The 18,824-nt window shown below is 41.9% G+C and overlaps 1 protein-coding gene across 2 annotated transcripts; it reads right to left on the minus strand.

Annotated features, from left to right (window-relative positions):
* Positions 1-641: 641 nt before the first annotated feature.
* On the minus strand, positions 642-18,673 carry sin3b (SIN3 transcription regulator family member B). 2 transcript variants are annotated; one of them, XM_080877526.1, is made up of 19 exons: positions 18,187-18,673; positions 16,940-17,046; positions 16,169-16,322; positions 14,748-15,110; positions 14,461-14,616; positions 13,989-14,117; positions 13,255-13,344; positions 12,961-13,079; positions 12,485-12,698; positions 9,227-9,343; positions 8,841-9,079; positions 8,223-8,406; positions 6,539-7,394; positions 4,285-4,454; positions 4,018-4,191; positions 2,981-3,073; positions 2,782-2,876; positions 2,092-2,290; positions 642-1,928 (listed from the first exon to the last, which is right to left on the minus strand). In XM_080877526.1, exons 1-19 carry the CDS (start codon positions 18,295-18,297, stop codon positions 1,692-1,694), a joined length of 3,807 nt encoding a protein of 1,268 aa, XP_080733652.1. In that variant the 5' UTR covers positions 18,298-18,673; the 3' UTR covers positions 642-1,691. The 2 variants fall into 2 exon arrangements, with proteins under 2 accessions (XP_080733652.1, XP_080733653.1); XM_080877527.1 differs by lacking the exon at positions 18,187-18,673 and adding an exon at positions 17,634-17,826.
* Positions 18,674-18,824: the final 151 nt, after the last annotated feature.

Genomic DNA, 18,824 nt, shown 5'->3' on the forward strand with positions numbered 1-18,824 from the left:
TAAAGACAAGGATTTTTAACCCAAAAAGTCAAATTCAGCCTCAGCTGTTGATTTTTGCTCCAGTACTTATGTAATTCGGCATACCTCAGCCCTGTTCCCGTCCTTAATAATTGCTTCTTTATATCCATATTTTCTCTGAAGCCATTTCTAACCAAGCTTTGGTGAACAGTAGATGGATCAACTGAAGGGCCAGATGTTCTCTCAGGTCCTGTTTCAGGTCATCTACTGTATGCAGTTTTTTGTAGACCACTTCTCTTTTTTACTCATCTAGTTTCCTCAATTTTCTAAATGACACAGATATTCTTTGCTGATCACTTTGTTACTATTTCATGCCTGTCAAACTGTTTCATCTTTGGCATTTTTCATAGATTTCCACTAAGAAATGACAACAGATTCTGTTTTGTGACTGTCAAAACTTTTGCACATACCTTTAAAAATAAATGACTCTTTAGTTATCGAAGCAGCTGCAGGTTTCTACCATTGTCGTTTGAGCTCCAGGTTTTTTGGTCTGTCAGATTATCTCCTCTTTACAGGCTCCATCTGCGCACACAGACACTCCTCAACAGTGACTGATTTGCGTCGGCGAGGCTGTGTTGGTTAAACTCAACGACAAACAAGCTGCTAGTCAACATCTAAGAAGTTCACAACTAGGTTGTTTATTTTATGATAACTGATACAGGATAAATGTTATACATTCTATTTTAACACTGATATTTCGATTTTATTTTCAATGTCAGTATGCAAAAAAAGAACAATGCGAAATTAAACATTTGGTGATGAATATGATACATAATTTGATCTTCATTAATATTAAACCAATTAATCTTAAGGACTCATTGTTGCCCCAGTGATAACTTGTTTAGCTACAACACAAAAAAGGGGGAAATACAAAAAAATAAACAACAAACATCAAGAGTTGGCTGACAGCAAACACTGTAGAGAACCACATGATCTTTAGATGTGTAGATGCATATATAAAAATACAGGATCCCTGTTGTGTGTATATATATGCACATACAGTAATAACGCATTTACTATAGTTGCAGAGCCTGCAGTGGGCCTACAATTAGACAAAAATGAAGAGAGCAGGATACACATACATACACACGTTTACCATAATCTCCCCATATAAACACACAGAAACCAACCAACCGACCCACAGGCAGGCTCTCCGGCTTTAGAGGCTAAAAACTACATTTGACTTAAAAAAAAAAAAAAAAGAAAAGAAAAAGAAAAACAAACAGACATTCACATTTCTCAAACAAATCCCATGATCTCATGAGTCCTCACCTGATCAGCTGACTCAGCCGTCAGCCTTATTAACGTTACTGCCACCACAGAAGCTTGAATGATAAAGATGCTGAGGATGATGAACTCCGTTCTTCCCGGTGCGTTCCACTCGTGCAGCCAATCAGGGCCGAGCTGGCTCTCGTTGATTACTTCACTGTCTGTTGGCCCTCGTCCCCACATCGTCACTCCTCTCGCTCGCTCACTGACTCACTGCGTTTCTGCCAGTTTCTTCATCCGTGAGTCAGAGTGAGTGAGCGAGCACGTCGTGGAGACACGACTGCAGCTGTTTATGTCTGTGTTTAGTGTACGTATGTCCTTTGCATTCATGCATTTACCTGTGTGTGTGTGTGTGTGTCTGTGTGTGTGTGTGCACGCATTACTGTCCATCTCTGTGCAGGCCTCTACGGTGAAGAAGGGGCTTTGCTTCCGCTGTAATGAACCTGGTATCTGTTGACCATCTGCCCCTTCACTTCAGTCGAGAGGCAGGTAGTCTTGCAGGGGATGAGATCCTCCTCGTCTTCGCCCATTAACCAGTTCTGTACGGAGCGTTCAGCCGAGGCTGTAACGTGATTGGTCAGCCAGCTCTGGTGCCACTTGTCGAAGCGTTCGTGCTGGCTCGCTGCCACTCTGTGCTGCGACTGTGAAGGAAGAAGACAAACTGTCAGAGACTTGTCACTGAGAGACAAAACCGGATTTAACAAGCAGAAAACTAGCAGGGTTGGATTTCTTTTCTTCAGCAGAGCTCTGATGAGACCCACGCGGAGGACGGATGTCTAAATTTAAACTTAGATGCCAGCCTACCTTCCTGGCCTTGACGAGGGCCCCTCTGCGGTACATGTAGTCCTCAGAGTTCATGACAAACACCATCTTGTGAGTGTTGAGTTTAAAACGACAGTCGAGACTGCCGGCGTTTTCCACGCCCAGCTGGCGGTGCCACTCTCTCCTGCAGCGCATCGCCTCCACCTGTCGCACTTGCCAGCGGCGAAAACGGCGCAGGTTCCTGAAAAAAATGGAGACACGGTGCGGATTACAAAAAACTGCCTTGACGTATTCTCAGGGTTCCTGAAAGACATCCGTTATACCCTGTTGATCTTTACAAATGTTATCTGAGATGACAGCAGATCTGTCATCAGATACCTTTAACAGAGCGTTCCCATAATGCTACCAGCTGAGGCACAACGAGCCAAACATAAAAACATGAAATCAATCAAAATCTATTTGGGGACACAGTTTTGTAAGTTTTACTTGATTTTTAGTTGAACAAATTCTGTCTAGTCTAATACACAAAAGAAATGCACCATCACAGCACAACGTTTATTAAAAATAAGACACGTAACGCAGGAGGTGTGCAGGAATTCAAATGCACTTTGGTTTCTCTTTCCAAGTATAATGAAATATAATATATTACAGATTCATTTCCACTGTCACACCTTTATTCTGCTGTTATTTATACTGCCACATAAGTAGAAACAGTAGAAACATCTGTCATACCTGGGCAGAAATACGGGCTTGAAGAAGTAGCCCTCTGCTTGAGAGCACAGACTGGACTCTGTTCCTACAAACTGCTCCATGTAGCTCGACAGGCACTAACAGAGGAAAGTTCCAGCGTGTTTAATCAAAGTCCAGTTATTCATTTCCAAGTTTCTGGTATGTAAACAAGTTTAGAAATTGTTAATAAATAAGTGTTTACCTGAACATCTAGCGGGTCATCAGCCTGGGCCTCCTCAGTGTCCAGCAGCTCGATGGTCATTGTCACTTGACCCTTGTTTTGAATAAACATCACCTGATGACAAAAATGAAACACCCATGTTTGAATGACCTCACTACACCTGAATCAAAACTATGACCCAAAAGTGTGACAAAGTGAAGCAGTGGGCAGCCATCGGGCGCCCGGGGAGCAGTGTGTAGGGGAGCAGTTCAGTGGCTTCGAACCACCAACCTTCCGATCATGGGGCCACCACTCTACCTACTGAGCTATCCCTGCCCCAATAACAATAATAAACTACATCTCCCCCCACCCTCCTCACAAAAGTGTTATACTGTGCGGTCAGTAGTACAGCGTTTCTCATCCCTAGCATGCAGATAAAATTAAAATTTAAAAAGATAAAATTACTGAACACTGTGCTGTTTTCTCAATTGAACAATAACATCTTAAAAAAAAACAAAAAAAAAAACAAAGCAAGCAAACTGTTTGGATCCCAGAAAAGCATTTCCATTCTTCTACAACCGGTAATCAAGTATTCAACAGCTGTTATCAAAGCGTTAGTACCAGAGAAAGGTAGCATCTGATTACATTGAAGTGTAAACGTGTTTATCACGCTGTGGTACAGCTGGCTGTCATAAAATAATTTCAGGTCCACAAAAACGTAGTTAAATCTCAGTCATTAGTTGGAAGGTGAAATTTCAATCGACTGCACCAAAGGCCTCAACAGCATGAGAAAAATGTAAAGAATGAATCCTTGGGGAAAAAAATACTTGGACTGGAGGAGTGAGCTGGCTTTTGTTTTCCTACAATCACGATCGCTGTCCGTAAAACATTCCTTTACAAAAACAGCTTAAGTGATGCACTTTCCTTTTATGGGTACATCTAGTCTTCTGAAATTTTTACCGTCCTGTGAAATCGCAGAGCAGCATATTTTTACTGCAGAGAAGGATAATCTGAAATAGTTTCACTACTTCAAACAACAGCTGTGTGTCAGGGCCAAGCGTTTAACCCACTGGACTCACCTTGAAGCAGTTCTCTTCGGCCATCACTCGCTCAGCTTTCCACTGGTAGCTGGTCTCCCAAGCTGCTCTAACACACTGTGAGGACAGGTTTCCCCCGGCTGCCCCTCGTTTCCTCTCAGCCAGGTAAAGCTCAACCACTTGCAGACACACCTCGTCGCTCACCAGGTGCTGCAACTTTAGTCAGAGAGGTAAATATTAGAATATGCCAGTGTTCACATTACAGAGTCACGGGACTTAGAGAATTAACCTGTGTGTGAAACTGTTTACCTGTCGGATGATGTTGTGGATGACTTTGTCGATGGTGAAGCCGATATAGGCGTGGATGGTGAACATCTCCCTCAGCGTGTCCTCATATTGTGTAGAGTCCAGGTTGCCATCAAGCAAACTGCGCACCATATCGAGGAAAGCTGGGTAATACTCCTCTAACTCCACCTCACCTGTGGAAGGGGAAGGACAGCACTTTTGTTAGAGCAGCTTATCCGTGTGGATGTGCAGTGGAGACTAGGGCTGCACGATACTAGGAAAACCTGCGATGTGCGATAACTGTGATCAATATTGCGATAACGATATGACTTGCGATAAAATAAATAGCAAAACAAAAAAACAAATACATAATTTCTGTTTTACTGCAACAGTTTTATTTAAAGAAAGCTGCTGTATTAGCAGAGTAACACCAAAGTGCACTTTAACATTGAAACATTGCCCCCATAAAAAGTGTCTGAGGCTTGAATTCTGAAAGACATCCTTCCCGGTCTCTAGAATTCGTTTTGAATAAACATAACACACTTGTCGGTCTTCTTTAAGATCCCAGCTGGCCAGCACCTCACGTGATACACGGGCTGTATTTTCACTAGTGTGAGAGTCTGGAAAACACACAGTCTCTAGACACCGTGTTTTCAGTTCAGGGTCTACGGTGAGGAAGTGCACTGTGAAGCTCATATATGGCTCCGTTGTACGACTTGATCATAGGTCTGTAGTTGTTGCGTAGTTTTCAGCTTGGCTCAGTTCAAACGTGACGGTCTTGCGGCATGTTTCGTACATTTGTGGAATGGCAACATGGGAAAAGTAGTTTCGTGAGGGGATGCGGTATCTCTGGTCCACTTTATGACTGGTGAAGCCCTCTCTGCTAACTGTATTTATAGGCATCATGTCTTTAGCCAAAAAAATGTGTAATGGCCTCTGTTATTTCTTTGTAGCGCTTCGACGTTTTCTCATAAGGAGTTCCACTTGAAAAACTCTGATACAGAGACGGCTGTTGGACTGCTGCGCTCTTTGTCTTAACATTAGCGACCTTTGTTTGGCTAGCCCTGTCTTTCTGGAACTCTTCAAACTGTTCTCTGTGGTTGTGTTGAAGATGATGGTGGAGTCGTGTTTCCTCTGGTGGTTGCCACGAGTGTTCGGCAAGTGTTGCAGAGCACCTGTGTTTGGAGAACGTTGTCTTTATCAAATCCAAAGTACCTCCAAATAAGCGAGGTACTTTTTTTTTTTAGCCACGAGTTCATAGTCAGTAGCGTTCTCGTCATGCGTCTCGCTCTCAGCCATTACAACTCTGACTCGGTGCTGCAGCGTTGTTCGTTCCCCACCTGAGTAGGAGGCGGGCCTCTAATCCATTTGATTGGTTAATGCCGTGAAGGGCTCTATTCGACTGGTCAAATGTGTAAAGGGGTTTCTTTGGTCAGTTCGATTTATTGTGCAGGCCTAGTAGAGACCCTGTCCCAGCAACCAAAAGCAGTTATTTACAAAAGGCAGGCCTGATGTGTGTTTGAAGAACAGATTCTTCTGATCTGAAGAAGGGTTGCAGCAACAAGTCAGTTATCAGAAACTATCGGTTAAAATGACTAAATATTAGAAAGTTTCTCAAACAAGAGGCTTTTCTGTGTCTTATATTACAAGGAATGTAATATTGTGGCCTAAGACACTCTACATGTACAGCTTGTAATATGCTGAACAAGAATTTAGTTTGTTTTTGATAACCAGTAAACCTTGTCCTAAACAGACTTTTAGAAAAGTGCCTTTAACTGGTCCATACAGGTCCTGCAAATCTGTTCAGAGCATCAAAAAGTCTTTCACCACAGATTTCTTCCCTAAACAAAACACAACAATGCTACTACAACACTCAGATTCTGAACAAAGTCAACTAAATAAAGGTTGACACGTAGCATTAGTAGAACGATCATTTTTCAAACGTTATTTTATTGCCGTGCTGTTTTAAACACTGAGAAATGTTTCAACATATCTGGAACATCATTCCCTTTAGCAAACATTAATCTTATTTAACAGTGTGACTGACACCAATTTAAAAGCACATTCTGATTCAGTGCACATTTATTGAAGCTAATTATCTAATCGTCTTGATGAAGTAACTTGTATATTACAGCGTGTGATTATTGCTCAGTGATCTGGAATAAAGCCACCTACACTGAGCTTACCTGTCTACATCACAGCTGACCAACCCCACTTAAAAATCAAACACCTGACGACTGTAAAGATGTGAGTAACTGTAAACATAGACTGGACTTACTGGGCTGCTTGAGGCGGAGCTCCATAGCGAGGTCACACGCCTTTTCCCTCCGTCCCTCTGCCATCAGCAGCCTCTCTCTGCTCTGCTCAGCTCGATGCTCCAGCAGCTGTCGTTCTGCTTGTCGGTAAACCCGCAGCAGCCGCGAACACAGAGTCTGGTGCAGCCGCAAAAAGAAATACCAGTTGTTGTTGACAAAAAACAGGTTGTAGACACCATCCAGCTCCTTTTGGTGCTCTGCTTCGGGGTCACGAAGGTCCACCTTCTCCCCGGCTGCACCCGAGCTCATCTCCATAGGTGTAGACCCCGGGGTCGGTGTGGATCCAGCAGGCTGGCTTATGCTGCTTGAGGTGGTCGAGGCTTCGTTTTCTGCAGGTTGGGATGGGCTGCAGCGCCTCCTCCTGGAATCACCGTTGAGCTGCTGCTGCGGTTGGGACTGGGTCTGGGACTGTGATTGGACAGGTTGGGGTTGAGACTGACAACTGCTGGCTGCTGCTCCTGATGCATTATTACCATTTCCTCCTCCGCCTGCTGCGGTGGTGGCGGTTCCACCTCCTCCTTTATCGCCTCCCTCTTCCAGCTCAGCCTCCTCATCCGTCCATTCTTCAGTATCACTGAGCTCACCGCGGCGGGAGAAGAACAAGTCGGGGACAAAGTGCTGGATGATGCGTTTGATGTGGTCCTTGTCATCTTTGTGAATAGTTGGTTGTCGTTTAACGTGGTAGATGATGAGTGAGGCAGCATCCTCCAGGATTTGTTTGTCCTCATAAGTAAACACCATGTGAGGTTCACTGGATGAGGCTGAACCATTACGGCTTTGTTGGCCAACACCACCTTCTTCTGTGCTCTGCTCCTGACGCTGAGGTAAAAAGAAGAAAATCAGACAGCAGAAGGAAACTCCTACAGGCCAAGCAGAAATACGGAAACCTTTGACACCAAGAGGTTTCACTGACCTCTGACAAATCCCTTCAACAAAAAAACCCCACCTGCACTCAATGTCCTTTGACTGAAACACACCATCTTCATTATGAGCCATGGTGTTAGAGCAAAGCCACTTAAGGAAAATTTTATAGCTCTGTTCTTACTAAAAATGCTACTAGAGTAGCTTTGCATACTCACAATTCCTAATAATGTTAATTTATTTCAGTTCAGGCCCTCAACTCATCTCCTGTCTGGAAAAACTGTTTTAGCTCCTCCCCCTTTAAGCCCACCCTCCTCATAAGTTAGCTGTCCTCTAATTGGCTGTCCATGACAAACAAAAGGTTTGAACAGCAGGAGGCGGGGCTGGTGGTCAGAGCTTTGCCCAGGGATTTTGGCTCATAGGGATTACCCATCACGTATACAGACCTCAACAGGTCCACTTTAGTAACGTCAACGTGGACGCGAAATCCTAAAGAAGCATCAGAAGTTTGAACAAGTTAAAATGTCAAATGTGAAACTTCAGTCAGGTGACGCATGTTGTGCACCTGACTGAAGAACTGTAAGCACCAGAATAATCTTTTTAAATTTTAGAAAATGTGAGAGGATAATAGTCAGGTTACACTATAATGAACGCTTTTATACCCTCTCACTGAGTCTGACTCTTCTTATGATTATACAAAAGCGATTATGCAGGACTGCTATATCAGGCTTCACACCTCGTTATCTTTTCATCACCATTCAAGGTCGCGAATAGAGGAGTGTTTACCTCGTCGTAGATGCTTTCAATCTCATTAAGAAGACTTTTCGACCGCAGGGCCTTCATATCGTTCTGTTTGAAGTTGACTCCTTGGTGGTCGAGGGACTTCAGGTAGGCCTTCTCGTACTGCTCCCTCCAAATCTTATTGAAACCCTGCTGGGCCTCTCGCCACTCTTCCTCCTTAGCTTTCAACCTGGAGAGGAAAGAAAAGCTTTAAAGTTGACGCCTAAAAAAAACATTCATGTAGTTGAATCTATTTTGTCACCACAGTGCGTTTGTTTTTTCACATGTTAGACTGGAAGGAAAAAGGCAGTTCTTCAGAAAGCACTATTCGTGTAGCAGGGTGCACAAAGACCTCCATGTTGATACAAGGATTTTGCTCACGCTGTCAGCAGCTGAATATTCCCATCATATTGTCACTTGCTTAAATCTCTCAGCTGGTCATGTAAACAGAAGTATAATCAACAGTTTTCCTTCTATAGCCACAGTGATGTAAACATTAGATGTGTTGGTTCAACATCCTGCTATTTCATATGCATATGAAAGAATATTGTGGCTATAAGGCTTAAAGTGTCTGCACATGTCAGACGTCACTGGGGAATTCTGAGATAAAGAGATTGTCCTGACCTCTTCAGCACCACAGGCACAGCAGTAGCAGGACTCCTCTTCAGTCCCTCGATGATCTCAGGGGCTTTGTCGCCATAGATACGATACACCGCACGACGCTGGATGACCTCAGAGGTGCCGCCCAGGCAGTCGTCTAATCTGAATCGGTCCTGGTCCTCTGGTGAGAGGCGAGAAAGCTTCTTCTGGACACTCTCTAGGACTCTGATGGTGGCCAAGTTTGTCTCCAGAACAACATCCAACTAAAGAATAAGTGTTAGAGACGGCTTTTAGAGGGCATCTTCTAAAGCTTAGCACCACGCGATATATGTGTTTAAGAATAAAACATCCTCGGGGTCACCAAATATATTTACTACTTGTTAAAAACGCTAACATTAAGATGCACATACCTCAAATCTTTCATCCTCACAGCGATGCAGCTGCTCCTCATAAGGAGTCTTCTTGGAGCTAACAAAGGTTGAATCTTCTGACCAGGAGGGGAAAGACACCCAGGTGTCATTCAATACCTGCACACATACAGATAAAAACATGAGTTTTCATGCCAGCACACTTTTCTATGGTAACACTTTAAAGATTGCTTTTTATGCACCTTGATATTTTTACTCTGGACTTCAGAAAGTATAATTAAGTTACAATATGATCGCCCGATCAATCTGCTGTAGCACAGATCCCTTTAAGGCATCTTTCTACGGATTGGGTGCCCCTCACACACAAAATATTTGAAGAGAGGGTACGTGAGGCTGCCGTGCTGACAGAACGCCTTATCAAGAAGGCATATTTTAGGGGTATGCAGGAAAGGTTCAAAGCAGCCTGGAGGCTGAGCCTCAGCGATTACTTGTACATATGCTGCCTTTGTTATTTGAAACTTTTCTATGAGAAAAGGAAAAACATATTTAAGCTACATACTGCCTCCCTGTCCTTACTGTACTCATCTGATTCTGCATAACCATAATCAACTACCAGCTACCAGGCCATTAATTAGGATTTCTTTCCCTCAACATGCTCCTGATGACTGCTAAGTAATAGACGCTTCTGAAGTTACAATCCTAATATGGCAGTAGGGTCAAAGTTTCTATTAGGTGGTCACACGATGTGCATACTACTGAGCAAACAGTACGTCTGTGTATACATGTGCTCCTAACTGCATGTGTAACCTTTTGCCATGGTTCAACATTTTCAAAACCGAGTTCCTGTTTTTGTGTACTTTGCACTCGAGACAGAAACACATGCACAAGCAATACACTTTCCCCCCGTTGGTTTCCCACCATTTCACTAAAATACAGGTGGCAATAAAGTGTGAGAAAATGTGGGAAGACTGACTCGCAGCTTCATTCAGACACGCCCACAACAATCAGAAAGAGAGCAATGATGTGCTCCACAAGATATTCACCATATCTGCAAAACGTTACATCAGTGATGCATAAAGTGACATATGAGGTCAGAGTCTTGTACATCACTGTGGTTATTCAGAGTTTTGAAAAGGGAATAATTTATAGTGTTATTTTCTGTTAGATACTGATCAGGGATAGGGTTAGATGATCAACTGAAAGGTTCCATGTCAAGTCTTTGCTGGATTTTATTTTCCCCATTTCTTAAGGACATGACTTTCAGATATTGTTCATCTACTGTAGAGAATTGTTTAGGTTTGACACTCATTTTGTCTGCAACCTGTCCGGTTTTCCACTTCCCTCAAACTTTTTTGCGGACACACTGCACACCATACTGACAAGTGACAAGTTTCTGCTAATAGCTTTTTAGGAATTGACTTGCTGGCCTAGAAATACTATTTTATGCCTGTCAAGCTGTTCCCATCGGCATTATACAGATTCAAAATGGCATGGTTTCAAAACATAGTGATAGTAAAATGTTTCAAAAAAACAGCTGATTAGAAAATTAAATTGATTAGTTGCGTGCAGAGATAGACAGTAACGCGTTACTGTAATCCGATTACTTTTTTTCAAGTAACGAGTAAAGTAAGGGTTTACTATTGCAAAAACGGTAATTAGATTACCCTTACTTTCCCGTAGGAACGCTGCGTTACTGCGTTACTAAAACCGTGATTTTTTGCGAGAATGTCTCATGACAGTGACGTAAGCGAGTGCGACGTTCGTGACAACAGCTGTGTGCAGATCAACAGTGGATCATATATGGAGTGCAGAGAGAGTATGAGCGTGCAGCGTTTAAAGCGTGGAAGTACTGACCTTACTTTGAGTTTGATTCCATAAAAAGTGACAAAAACATTAGTGTCCGCTGTGCGTGGGAAGAAAACTTCTTTTTACAGCGAAAAAACCCCTAAACTTCCAAACAAGCACCGAGTAGCTACGACGTAATGGGAAACTCACAGAGAAACTCACGGATTCTTCCACTGACCGCGGCACACCTGCACCAGGGTAAACCTCCGCCTGCCCCACTCCTGCTTTACAGGTGAAAATAGAGCAACAGGACCGCTGAGTCTTTGACTTTATTTATTTTCTGCTGTGTTTTACTTGCATCTATTTGAAAGACTGAGTGTAAACACAAAAAATATTTTATTTTATGTGCTGGAATGTGCAGAAAATAGGTTTAAATGTTAAACTAATTTCTTCCAGTCAGAGAATGTTGCATATAATTAAATTTTTGCTTGATGCATAAAGTTAAAAGATTAAAACTAATAAAACAAGTTTTAAAAAGAGACTTTTCCATTTGATTCCATTTTGTATGATGGATTATGTAGAAAAAGTAGAATTGGGCTGAAAGATCTATCACTTTATCACCTACTCAGGTTGTAAATCGTGTTTTTAAAAAGTAACTAAGTAATTAATTACTTTTGAAAATAAGTAATCAGTAAAGTAACGGGATTACTTTTTGGGGGCAAGTAATCAGTAATTAGTTACTGATTACTTTTTTCAAGTAACTTGACCAACACTGGTTGCGTGTTACATGTAGACAACACCGATTCATCACTTGCGAACTTGAACAATTCAATGTTAAGTTGATCAAATTTGTAATTTAATATTCAAGTCAAACAAACTTAAAGAGGGAAAGTCGACACTCAAGATGTGATTTTGTAAAAGCCTGCGCGTTTACCTCAAGCAGCTACAAGCATGCAAGCTGTAACTTATGGACTGATGTTTATCAACCAGGGTTGATGATGAAATAAATGTGGGGTAAAAACAAAAAAAAGAAAGAAAAAAAAAAACTTGTCAGCAAGATTCAGCCCTGTGTGCATAAGAGCTTACTAACAGCAGCTGTTTTCATAAAGGAAGAGCTTCGAGACATCCTCATATTTGGCAGCCTGAAGGTGTGAGACAGAAACTTAAGTTGGCAACCTCGCCCACCCCCTCATGTCATGTGAGGTTTAGGGAGTCCTCAAAAACAATGACATTCTTAGGTGAGCTGATCGAGGGACAAAGGCACAAAAGAGGCATGCAAAGATAACAGGAATCATAATATTGTGCGTATCTAGACATCAGTTTCTATGCATGCAGTTCAAACTTGTGCTATGTTGAAAAAAAATAAACATTTAAATTCAGACATCAAGCCAACATGTTAAGATGCTGTCAAAGAAATAATAAGGAACAGATGAAAGGGGCTCAAATGCACACAGATAACTTTAAGAAATGAATGACGCAGTGGTCTTTGTTTGGTAAACTCTTAAGTAGATATACCTCCTTGCATAAGGCCGTGCGCCCACTGCATTTAGGCTGCTGGTAGGTCTTGGGCAGTGCTCTATAGCTGGACCCCAGGCGCTTGCAGGAGGCATAATCCACCTCCCTGCCCCCTCCTCCCTCCATGTAACGATCCGACAGCCCTGACACAGCATGAGAGAGCTCTTTGTCCCCGAGAAATGACTTGAACTGTGTGTACAGTTCAGGAAACTTCCTGCAAGGATATGGACAAAATTATTAATGACAGATAACTGAAGTACATCTGGTATTTTCAGCTAGTATAAAAAGCCCTGTGACGACCATTTAGAGATAACTTTCAAATTTGTAAAGTTGACCTGAATGTCATATCTGAAAACAAACAATATCTTAATATTTGTTGCCATTTGCTTCACTAACACTGGATATTAGCATCATAAACCATTTCCACTTTAGTTTGTCTCTTTCTATCCATCTCAAAATTCTTTCCATCCACTCACCCCAAGAAAGGAGTAACAAGCTGTAGCAGCTCGGCTCCTGAAACGACTTCTTGGTTAAACAAGGCGATGCAGCGCAGGAAGTTCTCATATACTTCCTGGCTTTTAAACAGGCGACGAACCTAAACGACAGTTGGGTTGACAATAAAATTCGCTCAATCACTTTAAAAAATAAAAAAAAGTTTCAGTTAAAAACAAAAAGAAACAAAAAGAAAAAACATTATGGGATTAAAAATTTAGTATAAAAAATTAAATAAATAAAATCCAGAAGTACAGCCCAGAAGAATAATCCCTCACCTTATCAAAGAAGGAAAATTCTCTTAAGACTCCATGTTTGCCAACCGAAGCAAAGGACTGATCTTTGGTACAGGAATACTTCATTTTTTTCTAAATAAAGAGAAGAATAAAATCTGAACATCACAAACTCGACCGCTTTTGGAAAATCCCAAAGAGCTGTTGAAACTTTTAAAGAAAAGTTCGTGTTGTGCAACACAAAATTATTTTCTAGCAAATGAGTTGGTGCTGACGAAATGAAGTAAAGGAATGCAAATACTCTGTAATTATGTTACAAGCTTGTGAGACACATTTTGCCCAGCATGTTGCAGGCTGTAATGTCCATAATAGTAAATGACATACATCACGGGGCTTACATGCAACACATTAACTTATAGAAATGACTCAATGTAACAGATTAAAAATAAACTGGTATTCAGTAAGTTCTCTTCAATTAAACTGTTACTGTGTTACTCAACAATTATGAAAATAAAGAAATTTACCAAAGTAAAAGCAAATAAAAAGTCCATAAGGGTAACAGTCGTTCTGTAGCGTCTGTAACAAGAATGGTGTCTTTCAAAGCTCCACCTCTCTCTCTCTCTCTTGTTTTTAATTAATTGTGAATACGTCAGAATTTTAGACCCTATTTCACAAGATGATGAAGTTGCAAAAACAATCATAAAACGTAGCATTTGAGCTCATAATGCACAGCTTTTGTCTCTTTCACTGACTGACCCGCTGAAGAGAGAAGAACTTACCTTGAGCAGTGGGGACATATGCTGGAGAAGTATGGGCCTCGGCCTCTTTTTGTTCTGTTTGGTTATCGTGTCCTCTTCCTCTGTTCTTTTCAGCTGCTCTTTCCCCCCGGTGAGCGAACTGCCTGTGAACTACAAAAGAGGAGGCACGTGGGCAAAAAATGCTCAGTAGTACTTCTTGGGACTTTGGGAACTTCTTAGAGAACTGACTGACAGAAATACAACGTTTTTGACAAGTTATATATTCAGCTGTTCAAAAGTGGCACTTCACTGTGACTGTGTGAATATTATCATGATGGCATTTCAGAGCCGTAAATATACAAAATGTCACTGTTGTAAACTGTGTTAAAATAACTGGAAATGAGAAATGTTGCTTTCGTGCCCGACTGCAAATTGTTTCTGTTCAAACTGTGCAGATTTTCATCTCCTTCCCAAGTGGAACATCAGAAATCTCCGTCTATGCTGCTCAACTCACCAGTGATCTCTTGGCATCGGGCAAGAATTGTCCAAACTCAGCCAGCAGGTCTTCTTGTCCCTTGAAGAGACTGGCAACTTTAGAAAACACCTCATCTTCTGTCATCCCACTGCTGCCTCGACTGCCTCGACTCTCCTTCACCTCCAGCTGTTCCTTCTAAAATGTTATAGAGATATAGGGGAGACACACACACACAAAATAAAAACAAAACTCAGAAACTGCAAATAAAAACCCAACACCTTTTATGCTATGAATATGCAGTATTCATGGCCTTACTTCTACAGTACCTGATATGTGTGAAGAATTTCTAGGAAGGCTCTATAGATCTCTGGATGGTCCAGGAAACGGTTTTTAATCTTGTTGACGTAGCTGATGGCGCTATCAAATTCTACGGGGCTCGTCTCTGAGGCAGGCGGGGACACAGATGAGGTGGCTGCTGGATTTTGGCTCTCTCTGCTGGTCAGGGGAAGAGAAAGTCTGCTGGGAGGCTCTGGAGGTCCTGCTGCTGATGAAGACAGGGGCTCTGTTGTGGCCACCTTGACTTCACTGGTCTGGGCAGGTCCCACTTCAGAGTGAGAGGAAGAGGCGCTACCCGAGGTTGCAGCAACAGCAGGAGCGACAGGACTCTTCCCCTGCGGGCTTGGGGATACCTGCACAGAGATGCATTAAGAAAAAGACTGTTTATTTACGACTTGGGGAGAAATATCTGTTTGTATATGCCGGTGCAGGTGCAGCTAAAATGATGACGTAAACCAACTTTAATGTGCTTGTGTTGCTGCAGAAATATTAAACACTCAAACATAAGTTGGCTCTGTGGGTTCGTTTTAAATCCCTCTCTTAGCAGTGTATAAACTCTATATAACACAATAACAATTGTAATTGTAGACAAAAGGTACACAGTAAACATAAAGCACTAAATATTAAAATGATTTAACAGAAAAAGTTTACATAAACTTTCATAGGTTTTAGAAAAGAAACGCATGCATTATGCATACTTTATGCCTAATGTTCAGAAAGAAAAGTGACTGGATGTTTATATGAATGTACTTGTAATCTAAAGTCAGTATTAAAGGAAAGTAGTTCTGATGCAAATCCCAAGTCACACTAACATTACACCTAAGATTGCCCAAATCCCATTATCTTGCCATCCACTACCTAAGCACGATCCATCTCTCAGAACAAAACATCCCTGGAAGTTAGTTCCCAGCTTTTACTTTAAAATAATAAAATTGTACACAGAAACTGAAGGAGCTGACACATATAAAAGTTTAACTCAATCTGACACGGACCAAATGCCACAGAGTGAAATCATTACAAATTCCTCAGTGTAGTCGTTTTTGTGTCACACCGTAAAATTCTTTTAAAGTCTAACATAGATTCCTAATCTCTGAAATTCTTTTTTATATACAACTTGTATATATTTGGCTCTTTGTGATGAGATTTAAGTGCTTGTTTCAGCCAAAAATGCACAGGAAGAAGCAGAACTCCAGCTGAAATTTTGTTAAACTACAAAGCTGCTGTCACATTTTGTAGTGAAATCTTCGTGAGGGCTTTTTCAGGTAGATCATTCAGCTGAAGTTCAGGGCAGTAGAGCCACACCTGTTTCCTCCTAAGATGTTCTGTGGTCTTAAACATATAATGCTGTCAGCATACACTGCTGTACATTGCTTTACTTATATCTGATATCTCTTTAAAAAGAGTATCTTACCTGTGCAGAGAAAGGAGACTGAAGGAAAGCCATCCCATTCTTAGGGACCTCTATCCGATACCCCGGTGGCAAGAAGGCATTGAAGCCCAAGACGAGGTCTGGGTGTCCATGAAACAGTTGTGATACACGGTTTATCACTCCCGGTGTGTCGATGCTATTTCAGAAGACATACAGATAGTTTAGAAGTTTGGTTGAGAAAGATTGATTAACTACTTCTCTCAAACACCACAAAGCAAAAACAGAAAACAAGTTATTAATAAGCGCTACACATGTTAGCTTTAAAGAAAAAGGAGCAAAGAGGATTTGCTTTTAGTCCTCGTTTCATTTCAAGATAATAATACCAGTTGCATAATTACAGTAAGAAGCTATGTGCAGTTTCATATGCACTGATAAACTCCAGATTGTGAAACAGAACTAGTCAAGGATTAAACAGCACAACGTAATGAAACTCCATAAACAAGCAGCACAATCACCATCTAAAGAATATGTATGGGAATGTATGTCATTAAGAATGCATTACTAGAACTCCCATTACTTCTGGTTTTCACCCTGGCAGAAGTACAGCTGCCAGTTGGTCACAAGATTATACAAAAACCATCAAGCTGAATTTCATAAGACTTGGTGGCGTATGGGTAAATGAAGATCCCACTGTATTTTAAAGTGGATCTGGACCACCTCCCTTAAAAACTGCACAACAGAAATCAGTGTGCTCCCTGTGTGCCCCTGTGTAGTAGTTACTTGTGGTTTGTTTGCATAAATGCCCAATGATACCTCTGCGACTTGAACTCCTTCATGATGTCGAGAAACTTGTTATATATCCCAGGGTCATTCGCAAAACGAATTTTGACTTGGTCCAGATATGACAAGGCATCTTCAACCTAAACATGGAGAAGAGGAAGAAAAAAATCAGTACAGAACAAAGCACAGGCAGTCTCAGCTGGATGTATGGAGCAGCATTTTCCCCAGAATCCAGCCACGGTGCTCACGGTGGATGATTTTACAGCTACAAAGCTTGTTTATAGATTTCAAATGCTACGTTTTGCATTATTAATAAATGCATTTATTTCCGATTTGTACTATAAAATTACAGGTAGCCCCATCGTACAGATTTGTTTCAGTGCTGCATACGTGAAGTTACGTGAATGCTGACTGATTTGTTCACTATCAGCCAAAGTGCAACATCAACAAATCCTCTGGTTAGCAGTACAAGCTGTACAACTAACGCTAAAATAAATAAATAACTGGGCATACACAAGAGACACCAGGCAGCTTTTGTTCATTACTCCACTGCTTTCTTTCGCTACCACAGCTAGGCTAGTTTAGGTTGCGCTAAAGGGGGAAAAATGTCTTCACACAAGCCATTGTCACAAATAGTCCACATCTTAAAGAGGGTTGTTGTAGCTAACGTTTAGCCAGGAGCCAGTCGACTCACGATAATAACTCCACCAACACTTGCAACACCTACCCGCATACAAATTTATACAATATGTTTAGTCACAGCTGGTCCCCGGCCAACAGTGTCGCGTTGGCAAAAACAGTACGACATATTAAAACACTACTATAACAAAGAAACGTGTACTGAAGCTGCTAATGAAGTGAAATAGCCGTTCTTGGCTAGCCTGGCTGACGTCCTCCACTTTGTTCGGGTGGCTGAAAAAACGAACAAGGAGGAACTTCCCACAAGCGAGGTCTGAGTTAACGTTTGCTCACAGAAGCACTTATTGATATGGCAAATGAGAAAGTACCACTAACTGTGCCACTCCACTGTCACTCGCACATCCACTAAACGAAACATAGCTTCTAAATCCAACATTAAATGTTAACGTTAGGCTGTTTAGCAATGAATTACTTTTAATAGGCCAGCGAGCTAACTAACGTTAGCCAGCCGTTCCTTTCACTACTCTCGACGACAGAAGAGAGAAAGAGAAAAAAGCCTCAAATCCAATGCAATGATCCGACGAACAAAATGGTTCTGACTCTCAGCCACTTTTCCCTTGTCATGTCCGTTGTCTCCTTACCTTCAGCTTCTGGAAGTGCTGCTGCTGCACTTGCTTTTGTGTTATAACGTAAGGCTTGTCTTGAATTTGGTTTATTTGCTTCGCGGTGCTGTGCGCCTGAATCTTCGCCATTATCCCGGCGACAGGAGGCTCGAGAGCCGCTACCACAACTTAAGAGGGAAGCTTCGGCGTTACCTCCAGTTGTTGGCTAGCCGACAAACCTTGCTCTCGGTCGGGAAGCCAGCCTGCCAGCAAGCAACCCTACTCTGCCTAGCTGGACAGTCTAGGTACAGAGGCAAAAAAAAAAAAAAGGACGGGAAATCCAGCAGAATGAAGGTTGATGACAGACAACCTGCTACTCTCGGTGACTTTGATGAAACATCACCATCGAATTAAACGAGCCCAGGCAAGAAGTATCGGAAAATAAGCCCAGAGACAATGGTTACCGTTTTTCGTATTTAAAAAAAACTAAAGCCTGTCTCTTTAAATTCGGCGGCAGCGCTCTGTCTTGGCGTCCGGAAGCCAGAGTAGGAATGAAAAAAAAAAGTGAAAAATTGAACTGCGCAGTCGCAGCGATGGGAGGAGCTGAGTTCACAAGAATCAGATTGCTCCACTCCCCCTTCACTGCTACAAAGGAGCAGCGCTACTCCATGCAAAGG

The sequence above is a fragment of the Rhamphochromis sp. 'chilingali' genome, assembly GCF_963969265.1.
Source record: "Rhamphochromis sp. 'chilingali' genome assembly, chromosome: 3".
Taxonomy (NCBI): domain Eukaryota; kingdom Metazoa; phylum Chordata; class Actinopteri; order Cichliformes; family Cichlidae; genus Rhamphochromis; species Rhamphochromis sp. 'chilingali'.

What these genes read in the sequence shown, in the direction of transcription:
- sin3b (XM_080877526.1), bottom strand. Translation starts at nt 18,297, where the DNA reads ATGGCGAAGATTCAGGCGCACAGCACCGCGAAGCAAATAAACCAAATT. An exon ending in CCGATGCCAAGAGATCACTG is followed by an intron (nt 14,118 to 14,460) that starts GTGAGTTGAGCA and finishes CCTCTTTTGTAG; the next exon opens with TTCACAGGCAGTTCGCTCAC. An exon ending in GCACGGCCTTATGCAAGGAG is followed by an intron (nt 9,344 to 12,484) that starts GTATATCTACTT and finishes GTATGTGTGCAG; the next exon opens with GTATTGAATGACACCTGGGT.